Source organism: Cephus cinctus, unplaced genomic scaffold (assembly GCF_000341935.2).
Source record: "Cephus cinctus unplaced genomic scaffold, Ccin1 Ccin1_scaffold2061, whole genome shotgun sequence".
NCBI lineage: Eukaryota > Metazoa > Arthropoda > Insecta > Hymenoptera > Cephidae > Cephus > Cephus cinctus.
The window spans coordinates 1-16,496 of NW_014334123.1; the positions used below are offsets into that span (position 1 = coordinate 1).

The window sequence follows — 16,496 nt, forward strand, 5'->3', positions numbered from 1 at the left end:
ATCGATAAACGGCGACTCCGCCAAGATAGAAAGAGAAAAGGTAGTAAACAGCAACTCCGCCAAGAACGTGAAGAGACAGGTTCATAAAGGGCGACACCGCCAAATAGGGGAGACAAGCGAGACACGAATACGGCGACACCGCCAACATAGTAGAGAGAAGCGCGAAGAAAAGTACAAATAGAAGCGAGAGAGAGAGAATCAAGCGGTCGACGAGAACTCCAAAGGTATACCCGGTTCAGAGGCTAGCTCACCTGGGAGAGTGTCGTGGCGTTCAAGAGGCTAGATGGGAGAAGGAATAGACATGCGAGAAAGAGAATAGGTAAAAGAAAGATAACAGAGAAAATAAGTAAATTGAACGCACCGAAGCTATATTAGAAAAAGCAAGAGCGACATGCAAGCCATACAGCAAACTACAAAGTGTCGAAAGCAGAAAAGATAAACTAAATTGCTAGTGAGATTCAATAAGGTGCGAAAGCGAAACCAAGTAACAAAATCCTTAAAATAATAATACAAAGCAAAAAGTTCTTGAAGGATTCTATATAAACTAAACTTCTTAAAAGAAACGCGGAATTAGCGAGGGACTACGGCCCTGTGGCGATACGACACGGCAGCGGGACGGATCCGCGCCGACGCAAAGCCCTAGGTGTTTCCACGTGGTCGAGAAGATAATCGGTAACTTATAAAATATTCGACAATTCCAAAGCACTGAATTACAACAAAACGCAATTAATTACAATATGTTCAAGATTAAATATTCTACGATAATAAAGAAAAACGAAATAAGATAACGGTATCCGGCACTATCGTCCTTTTACTTAGAGGGACTGGAACGACATTCGGTCCCGGTAAGCGAGAAAATTTGCCGTCGAGACAAAGCGCCTAGACGGGATTACTTCAATTAGATTCGTCAAAATCTCCAAAATAACGGTAACGAAAGGTGCTCACCAAATATATTAGGTATGGAATCGAGGAGCTCGGTCCTCAGACTTCCTTCCTTCCTTCAATATAATATAATTTATATAACTGGGTAATTTTAATTGGTCGAATCCGGCTCGTCTTTGGTCACTCGTAATTACTTTGCGAAATCAACCACAGGCTAAGATGCTCCAAACGTAAGTGAACGAGCCGGAATTCGTCGCTAGAGGAAGAGCCCTAGGGGCCCCCCTCCATAACTTATTAATTCCTAATTCGCACGGTAGAGCGATAACACAATATAATAATATAGAATAGGTAAATCTAACGCTTGACGGTAGCCAGAGACGAAGCATTAGGCGCTAGAGTCCGAAGATCGGCGGAGAGAGCCGAGCTGAGCGCGGGAATCCTTGGTGCGGCCGATCGTGAGTCCTCGGTGCGAGCAGCAGGATCCAGCGAAGAGTAGGCCCTGGTTTCTTCTCCGGGGGCCACTGATAACAGGAGCGCTAGGGAACGTTCGGCGACTGGGCGGCACGATAGAGGATTATCCTTTCCTCCTATCGGCGGCACGAGTGGCGAAGGCCCTTTTTGCGGTCCGTATGGGCGGCCGGCAGAAGTAGTAGAGGGATCCCATCCCGGGTCTCCTTGGCTCCACGGAAGTCCTCCGGAACGAACAGCAGTTTGGTCCAGCCTCTGTCGATCGCTCGTTCGGTAGCTCAGGAACTCTCGTTGGCGGTCAGCCTCGTGCTCGTGGTGTAGACGTAGATTTGCCCAGGACGGTAAAGAAGGTAGGCGAGTGCGAATAGGAAAGCTCAAAAATAAAAATAAAAACGAAAAAAAGCAGAAAGGCGAAACAGAAATAAGCAGAAAGGACGACAGGCGGAAACAGAGTGCAAAAACGATAAGCGAGACAAGCAAAGTCGTCTTCGGAATGTCGGGTGACTGACGTTTGGAGGATCGTTGCAGGTGGATTATGTTTATTCCCTACTCCTAGCAATCTTTGTGACTGAATATCCGAAATTCACGTCACACTATATATAGGTTACTTACTTATTGACAACAGCGACGCCATCGGCGAAATAGTGAATTTCTTATTTTCGACGCATTTCTGGTGTCGTTTTTTCGTTGATTCCCCTATTAAGATGGGACTCCTGTACTCTAGTCTCCATGGGCTATGGGCAGAATGAAGTCAGGCGAAGCCATGTCTACTAGGTACCACTCGCTGAGAACAGTCACGCACTAACTGAAAACTGCAAAATCCTATGATAATGTATGAAATAATAAAGATCTGTCGCAGTAGGTAAATCTAAAATCTGACACCTACAAGTATTATGTAACTTGGTGTAGACGATAAAAGCGTCCCAGAATAAATCGTGGAAAAAGTCCTGGAAAAAATATCAGTAGAAGTATGAGTAAAAGTCCCGTTAAAAGTCCCGTTAAAAGTATCGGAAAAAGTACAGCAAAAAGTCCCGGAAAAAGTCCCGGATAAAGTGCTGGACAAACTCCCGGATAAAGTCTCGGACAAAGTCCCGGACAAAATACCGGAAAAAGTCCCGGGTAAACTTCCAAAAAAAGTACCGGAAGAAGTCCCGCAAAATATTCCGGTTAAAGTCCCGGGAAAGTACGGGATAAAGTACCGGAAAAAGTCCCGCAAAAAGTCCCGGATAAAGTCCCGCGGAAAATACCGGACAAAGTATTGGAAAAAGTAACGAAGAAATAAAGGGCGAGAAACAACAGGACTCCTTTTATATGAACGAAAGACATCTCTACCTCGAGAATGAGGTGAAGAGCTCCTTCCAGATCCAGTAAAACGTACAGAATAATGTACGGGTAGACATGCAGAAGGAAGAGAGGAATAATGTACGGGACAAATTACCGGAAAAAGTACCAGAGAAATTAAGATCGAGGAATGAAAATTTAAGGCCCAAAATTAATCTGAGTATAATATTATTTATGCATTAAGGAAATAAAGCGATGCAGATCATTCATAGAACACCGCTCCAAGCCACAATCACTGTAGGGAAAGATCAATCTCAGATCAGTTTTGGATCTATGCAGCAACCTGAGCGTAAGCTGCCGTGAAATACGTAATTAAATACTGCATAGTTTTATCATACGTACCTGTACTCAATCTTATATGGAATATGTGAAAGTATCTATCAGCCATTCGTTCTGTATCAAACAACACTTACTGTAGGCATTCAATGATGATGTTATAATTATTATTTCAATTCTTAGATTCCTCGTCGATGTCCGTTCCCTTATCTGGGGATCAGCGTACGCTGCCATCATATTTGAATGAACTCTTATTTTCCTGAACACACCTTTATCAAAAAATTCCTTCCTCCAGAAATTCCATCGGCGCATTCATAATACGCTTCAGTCTTGCAATAATAACATTAGTCGTAAAATTAAATTAGAGAAGCATAGAAAGTATTTAGTGCTGACATAGTATGGAATCTGAGAGAGAAAAGCAGATACATGTAACGCTTTTATCGTCCACACCAAGTTACACGATACTTGTAGGTGACAGATTTTTAATTTACCTACTGCGACAGATCTTAGTTTTTCCTACATTATCATAGGATATTGCAGTTTTCAGTTAGTGCATGACTGTTCAGCGCGTAACATCTGGTAGGCATGGCTTCGCCTGACTTCAGTCTAAAAACTAAGAGCTTCCGGACAAAAGTAAGGTCATTTTCGTGATCAGTGAAGCCTTCCGAACACCGCCATACCCATCGAGTCAGGTAGTTTCGGAATACCCTGTATATGGATATACTGCGCGTGATATTCGTGAGCTCCGTGACACTCGTGGATTATATCGGGTGGCACTGTAAAATGTGCGTATTCTAGTGTCCCCGTGCCACCTGGACGGAAAGCTTCGAACCATACCCACGTTTTTGATTGGTGGAGCGTATCTACTGGTACTCTAAGCAAACTCCAAACGTGGATAATAACTGAAATACAGGTTTCCCAATCTGTATGCCAGGGTAACTAAGTAGCATACGTGCATGGTAACGAGTAAACGTGCGAGAGTCTCGGGTTCGCGATTCCAATTATTATTACTTTTTTTTTATTCATAAGCTATGCTTATTGAATCTATTAATTAGCCTGGAATGCAGCAGATGCATGTTTATATTATACTATATACATTTTATTATATTATACAGTCTTGTCTATTTATACGTTCCACAGAAAACAGCATATAAAAAATGTAAGTAAAGTAGAAGGGGGAACCCAGAATTTTCATAAACCTTCAAAACCGCAATTAAAAGTTACCTGAAAATGGGTTTTACCCATTGAAATGCTATATGTAGATATCTATTCCACGTATGAAGATCGCGAGGCACAGAATATATGGGTGTGGCCAGTTCATCGACATATAGTATGGACTACGTGATCCCTACCTTAGATCCTTTGAAAATGTGTCCGCTCAAATAAACAAAGAGGAAATGAGGTAGCGGCCGATCGCTCTCCTTTTCTAATGTTCCCATTGCCTATGTTCTCTATACTTTCGTACTATGGCTGCTGGTTACAAAAAGATAGGGCTCGGCTGCCACCAGTCGTTATCTTTTTCTTTCAGCCGACCATTTTATCTATGTCTATGCGTAGCCCATACTATATGTCAATGGTCCAGTCTATTTGTACTCACACATACTCATACTGACTTCGTGTGGTTATAATACTGACAAAACCTCATACCATGTTCAAGTTCTACAGATCAATGGTCAGCCAATTCTGAGAAAAAGGGCCTTAAAGTTTGTATGGGAACTTATACAGGGTGATCGTTATGAAACGCACTGTAGTAACATCGTTGCATTCCTTGTCAAAATCTAATGAATACTTATTTTTTCATTTTTTATTTCATATATAAAAATTTCGAGATAATCAAAGTTGAAGTTGCAGTAATGCGACCAATCAGAGCGCGTTTAAACGGAGCGTAGATGACGTCGCGAGTCAGCCCGCAAGACCTGCTTACACTCGGCCAATAACACTAAGAGTATCGTCGTAGTGCCCCTGTTTATCTGCATGTAATTGAGTGAGATAGAATCGCTTGCTGTAACGTCAGTGAATTTCAGAAGATACTCTTTATTCCTTATAATGTCTATTCCTTTAATGTGACAAGATAGTTGTAGCAACGTATTACCTTTTGAGTGGTCCTGAAAAGGACCGATTTTGATCTACGCATGACCGAGCTTGGATCTGAATATGCTAATCTGCAACAATTACATACATTTTCTATGATAATGATTATTCTGAAACAGTAAATATTGAAGAGTACATAACATTTTTATCAGGATGTCGCCGATTAGGGTACCTAATTGCATATTCTTGCGCTGTTTGTGTTTGGTTGCCATTACATTGCCAATACATGTCGTAATATTCTCTCACAGAATAATTACTCATAATGCGAACTGACTGTGTCCACAATGTGAAGTGAAATAAGTTGTAATTTTTAAACAAGTCATTCGACCGCAGTAGACTTATTATTGTTTACAAATTATAATCTAATTCGCTTCATATTGTGGAGACAGTCAGTTCGATTTATGTTGTTTTGACTACAAGATCGCATTACGAGTGATTATTCTGTGAGAGAATATTGCGACATGTATTGGGTGTTAGCCCAATGTAATGGCAACCAAACACAAACAGCACAAGAATATGCAATTAGGTACCCTAATCGGCGACATCCTGATAAAAATGTTATGTACTCTTCAATATTTACTGTTTCAGAATAATCATTATCATAGAAAATAGAATATGCAATTAGGTACCCTAATCGGCGACATCCTGATACAAATGTTATGTACTCTTGTTACCCGTTAGAAAATACAAAGAACCTTGCCTGCCTAATAATTCGCTCAGAATTTTTCTTAACTAAATCATCCACATTATTGAGCGTTAACAATTTTGGTGCCCAACGTGGGGCCACTCGAAAAACCTTCGAGCAGGATCTCAGAAGACATCCACGAATTCTCAAACCAGGAGAACCATGCCTACCACACGAGCTCAACGGCGATCGCATTCGCAACCGCCTTCACGGGAGCGAAGAGTACAAATGGCGCCCAACAATCCTGAACCGGAACAAGAAATCCATCCCATGGATCCACCTATCGTGATATCCCTGTGGAGAATTATCACCGAAGCGGAAAACGAAACTCCGAGGAAACCCCAAACTCCGAGAGTAGTTTCGGAACCATTGCCCTCTATCGGCGACACAGCAACAACACTGATAGAGAGTCCCACGGATTCCCGTCCGATGACAGTCCCTGTGCCACCTGTCAAAACTTCCAACGCAAGCTTCTCGCTTGATGATTGGAGGAATTTAATAGACGCCATATCCTCTACCTCCTCACCAATGCCAGAGTTTTCGGGACTTGATCACGAGGACCCTGCACAATTCTTACAGGAGTGTGAGGAACGATTTCGCAAGAAACGGTTAGACCCCCAAGAATGGACACGCAGCGCAGGAAAGGCCCTTAAAGGTGAAGCTGGTCGCTGGGGAAACTTATTCAAATTTCCTAATATATCCTGGGAACAATTCAAACAACGCATGCACAGTCGTTTCGTAGGATCCGACCGGATTATTCATCTAAGTGCGAAATTATATTCATGCAAACAAGACGGACGAGAACCGGTAGGCATCTTTCTCCAAGAGAAATACTGGTTGGCACGTCGACTGTTTCCTGACCGGACTGAACCACAGCTAGTCAATCTTTTAATTTCGCTAGTAAAACCCGAACTTAAAAGGCTACTTAGAGCAGCACGCCCAACAACGTTCGACGAATTAATCAGTTGGGCCGAAGAGATGGAAGACGATGACCTCGTAGAGAACTCGGCTAAAACTCGCAAAACGGACATGAAGAAATCGATAGACCCGGGGAAGATCGAAAGCGGAAGGAACACTACGATGAAACCTCTGGGTAGATCGCCACCAAAATGCTGGTACTGCCCAGAATACCATTTCCATCGGGACTGCCCAACTTATATAAGTAGAAGGAAGACTCCCGACCAGGGAAACCGTTTGGCGGCGGTGGCCAAAGAAGAACCAATCGACTCAGGTCAGGTTCCGATACCACCGCCACGGTAAATTCCACGAGTACCAAAAACGAATGTTTGCCACGATTGGAAGTCACACTTGGTTCGCAAAGAGTAGCCGCACTCATCGATTCTGGTTCTTCCCATAATTTAATCAAAGGACATCTGCTGAGCGAGGTAGACCAACAATCGCTAACAACAACCACCATGATAGCCTATCAAGCTTCCGGAGGAGCTACAATTGATCTTAAAGGACCGATCACACTTCACATCAGGATTCAAAATAACGAAGTCCCTAGTGATGACTAGTGATGACATCACTGATGACTTACACGAGGATATCGTTCTAAGTGAATCATGGTTAAATGAGAATCAAGTTATACATGATCACTTCCATAAATGTATTTATTATGGTCTCAAGGAACGCAAGCCAGTGTTTCTACAACAACCCCAACATGCGACAAGGACGGAAGAAAAGCAAATACACAGGGACACTCTCTAACACGATTTTCCCGTTGAATACGCCGATCGGTTCCGTGAACTACTGCAAGAACATGCGGTCACCTTCCAGGAAGGAGAAAGATTGCGGCAAACACAAGGAATCTCACACCGGATACACTTGACTTCGGAACAACCATTCCTAGTACCTCCCTATCGATACTCCGATGAAAAGAAGAAAATCATTCAACAGCAAATTCAGGAAATGCTTGCAGATGAAGTAATAGAGTCCACGACTTCGAATTACTGTTCTCCAATCGTCATCGTTAAGAAGAAAGACGGACGAAATCGGTTCTGCATAGACTATCGAAGATTGAATGCCATCACTCGAGATGCCGTACAACCACTTCCGATAATACATGAAGCCTTAAAAGATCTCGGACGAGCCAAAATCTTCTCCACTCTTGATTTAAAAAGTGGCTATTGGCAAGTTCCTATGGATCCAGAATCCAAACCATACACGGCTTTTGCAACTCCTGACGGAGGTCAATATCAATTTCGAGTCATGCCGTTTGGTTTAAAAAACGCGCCTTGCACGTTTCAAAAACTTATGAGCCAAGAAGTCCTCACCGGCTATTGGCGAGAATTCTGCTTAGCTTACCTCGACGACATAATTATCTACTCGGACACGTGGGAAGATCACCTCAGACATTTGGGTTTGGTCCTGGAACGACTCCAAATCTACAATCTCACATGCACGCTAAAGAAATGTCATTTTGGGAAAATGGAATTAGACTACCTTGGACATGTGGTGACTGCCGATAACAATCAAGCCAGACCGGAAAGTGTCCAAGCAATACAACAAATCGCTCCACCCCGGAACCGCAAAGAGCTACGACAGTTTCTCGGAGTGTGTGGATGGCTCCGCGAATAGGTTCCAAATTACGCAACGCTTACTATACCTTTGACCGATCTCCTGTCGTCGCAACATTCTTGGAAATGGACTCCGATGAGCCAGCAAGCTTTCCAAGATATCAAAAAGGCATTAAGTCAACCATTGAAATTGAGTCGACCCGATCCAGACATGACCTTCGTCTTACAAACAGACGCCAGTGGGTTAGGGATGGGAGCCGTACTCTATCAAGAGGAACCCTCACAACAAAGACGGATAGTGTCGTATAGCAGCACAAAATTCAATGCCACGGAAAAAAGATACCACATCAACGAACAAGAGTGTTTGGCGATCATTTGGGCCATTAAAAAGTATCGATCCTATCTGGAGGATCGCCCATTCATCTTGAGGACCGACAACAAGGCCCTCCTATGGTTATAAACCATGAAGGATTGACGTATATAACATTTCGTATATAACATTGTTCCGGCAAAAACAATGAACTCCCGGATATACTTTCACGGAATCCAATACAAGAAGAATCCGGATCTGTCATCCCCGATGAGGAACGAATGTTACCCCCAGAGAATCTACGACCGGAGGAAAATCAGCATCCGACGATCAATCAACTTCAAGCCGTACTTCTCGCCGAAGTAATCACAATTGCACAACAAGAAGATCCGAACATTCAGCAATTAGCCGAAAAATGGCTCCGCCTGCAACAGCAGACCTAACGAAACCCCGAAGAAGAACATTTCTTTGAACACCATCGCCTGGATAAACGAGGCCTATGGGTCCGCAAGATTAGTAACTTGCCTTGGAGACTGATTGTTCCACAACAATTAAGGACGCGGGTGATCTACGAATGCTATGGCTCTAACTTAGCCGGACATCCAGGTGGCGATGAAACTCTACCTGAAGTACAGAGACACTTCACGTGGCCAGGCCAAGAACAAGACGTACGTCGATACGTACAACAATGTCATTTGTGCGCCTGTTGCAAGAGCACCAGACCGACTGGCGAAACGAATCTACGCCCTCACAATCCTCGCATAGCATGGCAAACCCTTGCTGTGGATTTAATGGGACCATATCCTCGTACCAGTCATGGGAAAAGATTCCTTCTAGTAGTCATCGATCTGTTCACGCGTTGGGTGGAAGCTTTCCTCCTCGGAAATTCTGAAGCCCCGACCTTGATCTGCACACTGGAAAAGGAAGTATTCTCGAGATGGGGATACCCTCAACACTTACTATCAGACAACGGACCTCAATTCACTAGTCAAATTTGGAAAGAAGCCGCACAAAAATGGGAAATACAATTGTGGACAACCCCAATTTATCACCCTCAGGCCAATCCAACCGAAAGACGCAACCAAGAAATCAAAAAGGGGTTGCGTCTACGACTCGAGCAGAGTCGTCACCGTACCTGGGATAGGTATATCCCAGAGATACTATTTAACCTTCGAAGACGTCAAAACGCCGCAACGGGACGTACTCCTGCTGAAGTACTCCTAGGGAAAAATCTCCAACGACCCGGAGATTGGCGGCTGAGAAACACGCATGATCACAAGGAAGAAGATCGACAACCATACCAGCAAGAGGCCCAAGTTCAGCAACAACGTTACCAAAAGCGTTATAAAGGCGAAATCAAACCACCCACTTATCAACCAGGTGACTGGGTTTACCTACGGGAGCATCCACTGTCGAATGCAGCCGAGGGATTCAACGCCGGATTCGCACCGCGACAAAGTGGACCATACCAAATTCTGACGCACCTCAGTGGAGGTACCTTTACCATTGCAAAAAGGGGTCAAGCCATTAAGGTTCATGAGAAGTTGCTGCGGCCTGATCATCATGAACCCGTTGGAGTGGATCACGAGGCCGAGAAACCAGTAGAAGAATCATCAAAGGTAGAAGAGATCCTTATGAACAGAACCCATGACGCTAATCACGGGCGTAGCGAAGGATCATCAGCAAGGGAAGAAGATAACGCCATTCACCGATACTGTTGAAGAACAGAGGAATTTGTCACAGAAAAAAATTTCTACAGAAAAGAATACAGTTAATTATATGAGAGACATTGAAAATTTAAGCCATATATTGTAACCTTATACGCACGATATGGTTCTCCGGATCGTGCCAAAAAGGCGAGTTCGAGCCAGAATCGACTGTTAGGAATTTAGGAAAAATATCAGGTGGAACAAATGAAAGTGAGATTTTGTTTTACAAATTATAAAAGAAAAATATATTATCCTACAACGGAATACAATCAGTGTTAGTGCAGGTCCAGCCTTGAGAATGCTGGATGTTAGTAAGCGAAGAATAGATATATACGCAAGCGGAAAGTAAGAATGATTATAAATGAGATATACAAATGATTAGTGTTCGGAAAGTAATTGTATAAATATGGTTGTAAGACGCGGTTTCCCTACACGATATGCGTGACGGGAACGGAAATAATAGGTGCGTCTACTCTCGTGTGATTCTATCTTGAATTTGGTTGTTTTTCTATAAATGACATACGGAATCGTCAAATGAAAGTGAGATTTTGTTTTACAAATTATAAAAGAAAAATATATTATCCTACAACGGAATACAATCAGTGTTAGTGCAGGTCCAGCCTTGAGAATGCTGGATGTTAGTAAGCGAAGAATAGATATATACGCAAGCGGAAAGTAAGAATGATTATAAATGAGATATACAAATGATTAGTGTTCGGAAAGTAATTGTATAAATATGGTTGTAAGACGCGGTTTCCCTACACGATATGCGTGACGGGAACGGAAATAATAGGTGCGTCTACTCTCGTGTGATTCTATTTTGAATTTGGTTGTTTTTCTATAAATGAAATACGGAATCGTGTCTGAAAGCAGCCTCCGACCAGCGGAATTTGATTACAGAGTCGACTCGGTAGAATATAAGCGTCGTGCTGTTCAGCAGTCGTCCACTAGGGAACTCGTGATCACAGGTAGACGTGGTCCTATCTAAAACAACGTTGCTATCTTGGCGAGGTGAGAAGTCTCAGTCGCAAAGTAGCTAGTTGTGCAAGTCTTTAAATAAAGTTAGGATGGAATGTGTAGCGGAAACGGCACAATGATCAAGTGTATCAAAGTGACGGCCCAACTGATATGCAGAGATTGATTCTATCTGGCAGAAGAGACGGTTTGCTCACTACCCGAGACGGTTTGCTCGATTACAAGAGTAGAAGTACCTCTAGATATGATGGTCAAGTGGGACGGTTTGCCCCCTTGCCCGAGACGGTTTGCTCGTTTACTATACTAAAGGTAACCTAGCTAGCTCAGGTGATAGAATGCTCGAGTCGCGAAACGTCACCGTTTATATACCCGTCAACGGTAGGCCAGGGGGCCTGAGAGGTGCGGAAGAATTGAGCGTCGCGATGCCTACGAATTGTTATTACTTGATATTTAGGGTTATTCGGGTTAGCGGGATCTTATCATTACCGCGATACGAATATCCTCGGATGTATACGTTACAATATGTATATCATAATATACTTAATAAATAAAAGACACAACTTCTATTTTACATATAGACAGTATCGCTTATAAATTTTACAATATTACATATTTTTTAGTTTAAATACTTTAACTTCTACCTTTGTTTACATTAAGTGACATTAGTTAACTTTACACTCTCCTAACGACCATAAGCCTATTGTCACTTAATTAAATTTCACACGTTTGGCTTTTCGTTACGGAGGACTGATTTCGTTACTGTTTCTCGCTCAAATCTTCTTTCTTCTTTTGTCCATTCCATTTTCCGTAAGTAAAGAATTTCAATTCTGCTTTTTATTTTTAATAATTTCAATCTTACAAATAATAATTTATAAATAATTAAACATGGTTCCTTAACTCGTTTTTCTTCGATGGTAGTTCTTCCATGGGCTATTTCTTTAATAAACCAATTATGGGCTGCTTTTTCATTGTGCTGTTCTCTCTGGTGGAAGGTATCTCTCAGGAGTCACATATGACTTTCGCATTTTACGCAATCTGACTATTGACTACTAAATATGATTCACATTTTTTATCTGTAAGTATAATTTGTATTATAGACATATAGTTTAATTTAATTACTCATAATATACATTGAAATTTCTCAACATAACTGTCATTTATACTTTTACGTAAAACAGATTAATAAAACTTACCTGAAGATGACCCCAACAAGGGTCGAAACGTTGTAACAGAAATACGCATAGTCGTCTTTCTCATTTCTTTACCTGGGCTGCGTAAGGTCAACACCTAAGGAAAAAACTATTGTTACGTCTCAGCCCTCCTATATTCGACACTCGTTAACCCATACATATACACAGCCACTTATACCCATGGCCAACCCATATTATTATTTTACCCCAACCTATACAGACATTATGCACACTACATATGTCGATCAATCGTTTGATATAACTAATTTTATTCACGACTGAGCTATAACAGCCACTTTATTCCCTGAAAAGCAGGACTAAAGTAGCACTTTGTTCCCGCATATTTGGTTTTCCCGCAAATTTACTTTATTCCCGCATTTTTCGGGAATAATGAACTTTATTCCCGCAAAAGTTTGAATTTTTTTTTAATTTTGAAAATTTTTGAAAGTTTTGAAAAGGTGAAAAATATAAAAATTTTGAATTTTTTGAATATTTGAAAAAACTTATATTTCCATCATAATGACGGTGGCTGATTTGGTTCCACTTTTCAGGGAATAAAGTGGCTATTATAGCTCAGTCGTGAATAAAGCACTATATGTAACACGAGAGTAACGACTTTACTCCCTTGTTGCATAATGTACTATTATTGATTTATACTTATAAGTTTATACTTTTGTCTTGTTTTATATTCCGTTATATTATTGGAATCTTTAATTATGTTATCATCTATTTGACCGGAAAAATGTTACGCTTATCATTTCTATCAGGTATTATGTTCTTAAGGAATTTGTCATACCAATCCTTATTATGTCTTGAAATAAAAGATAAACCTGAAGCTCCTCGAGACTAGCAGTACTCGCGAGGTTTCAGGTACAGAATTGGAAGACTCAGGTATGCAACAACAGATAGATAATTGTTAGTACTCTGATTTGTTAAATGATCATTGAGAAAGGGAATTAAAGACCAATCAAATTCATGAGAAGTAATGGAAGGGATAATAAACGAAGTCTTTAACAAGGGTTGGAGAGGCTAAAAAGGTGTTCTGTGGTAGAAGTGTGGCGTTGTGAAGTACATCAAGAAGTTTTGTAAAAGAAGTGCAAAGTAAAAGTCAAAGTTAGAGTTGAAGTCTAGAGTTCTAGGAACTTTTATTCTCTTCAATTCAGTTCTTCGAAGTTATCCAAAAGTGAAGCATACCTGGTGACTCTAATCTGCAAGTTTTGTGAACCATCATCATCATTATCATTTACAAAACCCTGATTACAATCTCATCTGGACTGAGGGTCCATCCAAACCACCTCATTGAATCTTCATACTTCCAAGGAAAGCAATAAAAGGAAATAGTTGAATTCCCTGGAAATCATTGGGTAAGCCTGTGAGTACACTCACATATAATCAGGTACACACAATAATTTATTCATACCCAGAATATCTAACTTACATAAAACGGATAAAGAATACCCGAGCAAAGAATCAATCAATTCGTTCAGTTAAAATTCGTTCTAGTTTCATTAATCAGGACAACATATCAGACACAAAGAACAATCCTCCTCGTATCGATCAAGGTACCCTCTGGAACCTATTTCCTATTTCTACCGAATCTTATCTGCTGAAACAATTGACATAACGCGTGGACGTACCGTTTAGCACCGGCAAATCTGACCAACGAACCATCCTAACTACCTTTTAAGGAACTATTCTCCTCGTATCGATCAAGGTATCCTCTGGAACCTATTTCCTATTCCTCCTGAATTTTATCTGCTGGAGCAATTGACATAACGCGTGGACGTACCGTTTAGCACCGGCAAATCTGACCAACGAACCATCCTAACTACCTTTTCTAAATCAGAATTCACGAAATCTGTTGAATATTGAACGTAAGAACTTAACCATATTCCGCGAATTTAGAGAGCGATCGTAACACTATTATAAAGTACCAGCCGACAATTTTACTTATTTAACCGAGAAGCGATAACGGCACGTTGGCCTCGTGGCCACACTCCAGGGTCCAGAAAATCACGGCTTTGTACGCACAATTAAAATTACACAATACTTGTCTACAATATAAAGAAAATACGATAACCACGGAATTTTCCCGCGTACCAACTAGTCTCGAATCGGTAGGATTCGAGAACTTTAGCAAGGGACAATAGTGCCCTAGGAAAATTCCACGGTAATCGAACTTCGGAACTCACCGGTAATAAACGATAACCAAACGTCTTGACACCACCACGGACAGCCAGCGAGAGAGCGATCTATCGGCTAGGCGTTCGCTCGGTGGTGAAGTTTTTCCCCCACCTCTAATCTAGCGCGTCGGGCCATCTCCCGAACATATTCGCTCGCGCCATAATTCAAACTTAGTACTGAGGCCCTTCATAATTCGATAGGACGGTAATTGAATTTTTACGATAGCAGAACATTAATGATTCACCATTATTATTCTAATAGACTAAAGCGACTGTTCCCCCGTCGAGGTTCTTCGGCTTTGCCTGTTGATACGGATGTAGTTACTCCCTCAAAGTGCACGTTTCCCCATCTACGAGGCCGGTTCTCAAGGGTAACTCTTCTCCCCCGGACCTTAGGATTACGGAAGCCTCCTGGCTGTACCGTCGGCAGGGTTCACGGGATCATCCTCCTCGATGCCTTGGCTTTTAGAGGGGTGGAGGTGCATCCTCCCCTAGTCGCAGTAGTTTCGGGATGGCTGGTCCCTCGATTCTTTCGGCGGCTATCGCTGTTGTTCCTGCGTCCTTAGGAGGGTGTTGTAAACCTTCTTCCGTCAGCCACCGTCTATCCGAGGTCCGAGAGGCGCACTTCGGGAATAGAGCGCGTATGGCCTTTGGCACGTACCATTAGCTAGGTACGGCTGGGCCGGCTGCTCTGGTGCCTCTTCTTCCTCCAATCGGCAAGCGACACGATAACGGGCCCTCTTCTTCTTGTCGGTGGGGGGTCGGAGATCCCCTGATGTTGGCGGATACTGGTCCATGGTTCCCCCTGATGTCGGTTCGGGGTGTCCTTCCTTTGGTGCTTGTTTGGTATCGGCTCTTCGACCCGTCCGTGATGCCGCGTTACAAAGGGAGTTAAGATACAAAAAGAGGTAGTTTATACAAAATACACGAAATTATCTTAGGACCCATGGAGTGTGTTGCCGTGATGGTGTTCCGAGTACGTGGCGGTAATGCGGCACGCCTTAAAACGTGAGAGCTAACCCTGGGACTTGTGACGCCAAATTTTGCAACGTCACAAGGAGTACTACAGTGACAAGTGTTTTGGTGGGCGAAGCGGTGGCCAAGAGTTGAGTGTTCGAATCTCTGTTGTACCGTACCTCTCTCTCGGGTACGTTTTTTTCATGAATTTTATTTCTGAATTTGTTTAATATTATTATAATAATCATGCAAGTGTGTGTTGTCATTACAAGTTTATTATTTTCACTTCTTGTAAATAATAAAAATCAGGTTACGAAAATATGTAAATACAAATACTATTCCTATTCCTAGTTTTCTTGACTTCATTATTCTCCGATACACAATATTTTATATATTATACCCCATAGAAACATTTTACAGCAGGAGTTATTACGAACAAGTTTTAAAAATTGTATTACTTTCGTTATAACTCTTACGATTATGCTAGTATCATAATTAATAGCAAAAATAATAAAGTTGTAATGACAATACATATTTGCGTGATTATAATAATAATATTAAACAAATTTAGAAATAAAATGCAAAAAATTCATGAAAAAAAAAGTATACGAGCAGAGACTCGAACACGAAAACTTAAAAAAAAAGTCACAAGGCTGCATGTTGATGATTTAGATTATTAAATATTTGGATATTGTTTGCATTCGACTATACATATACCTAAATATGCAAATTTCAATCACTTGTAATTATTCAGATACGTTGGCAGTAGCGCATTCATTTTTTCTAAATGCCGACTCTGAGCGGCCCGCTTCGCGTAGCAGCTCGATAATGATTGACAGATGGCAACAGCTGGCTCAAGTCATTCTTATATTTGTAAAATTGCATTCGAATTATAGGTGTATATACGTTA

The 16,496-nt window shown here is 41.7% G+C and overlaps 1 protein-coding gene and 1 long non-coding RNA gene across 2 annotated transcripts; one reads left to right on the forward strand and one right to left on the reverse strand.

Moving 5' to 3' along the window:
- The first annotated feature begins 9,363 nt into the window (after positions 1 to 9,363).
- On the forward strand, positions 9,364 to 10,293 carry LOC107274053 (uncharacterized protein K02A2.6-like). The gene has a single exon (XM_015752793.1). The coding sequence runs from the start codon at positions 9,364 to 9,366 to the stop codon at positions 10,291 to 10,293; it is 930 nt and encodes a 309-aa protein (XP_015608279.1).
- Positions 10,294 to 11,691: 1,398 nt separating this feature from the next.
- LOC107274054 lies at positions 11,692 to 14,682 on the reverse strand. The gene is made up of 3 exons (XR_003061713.1): positions 14,639 to 14,682; positions 12,450 to 12,543; positions 11,692 to 12,329 (listed from the first exon to the last, which is right to left on the reverse strand). It is a non-coding gene; the product is annotated as an uncharacterized LOC107274054 (long non-coding RNA).
- Between the last annotated feature and the right edge of the window lie 1,814 nt (positions 14,683 to 16,496).

Bases quoted from the DNA above. Each gene is read 5' to 3' on its own strand.
- LOC107274053 (XM_015752793.1), top strand. From the start codon at position 9,364: ATGGGACCATATCCTCGTACCAGTCATGGGAAAAGATTCCTTCTAGTA.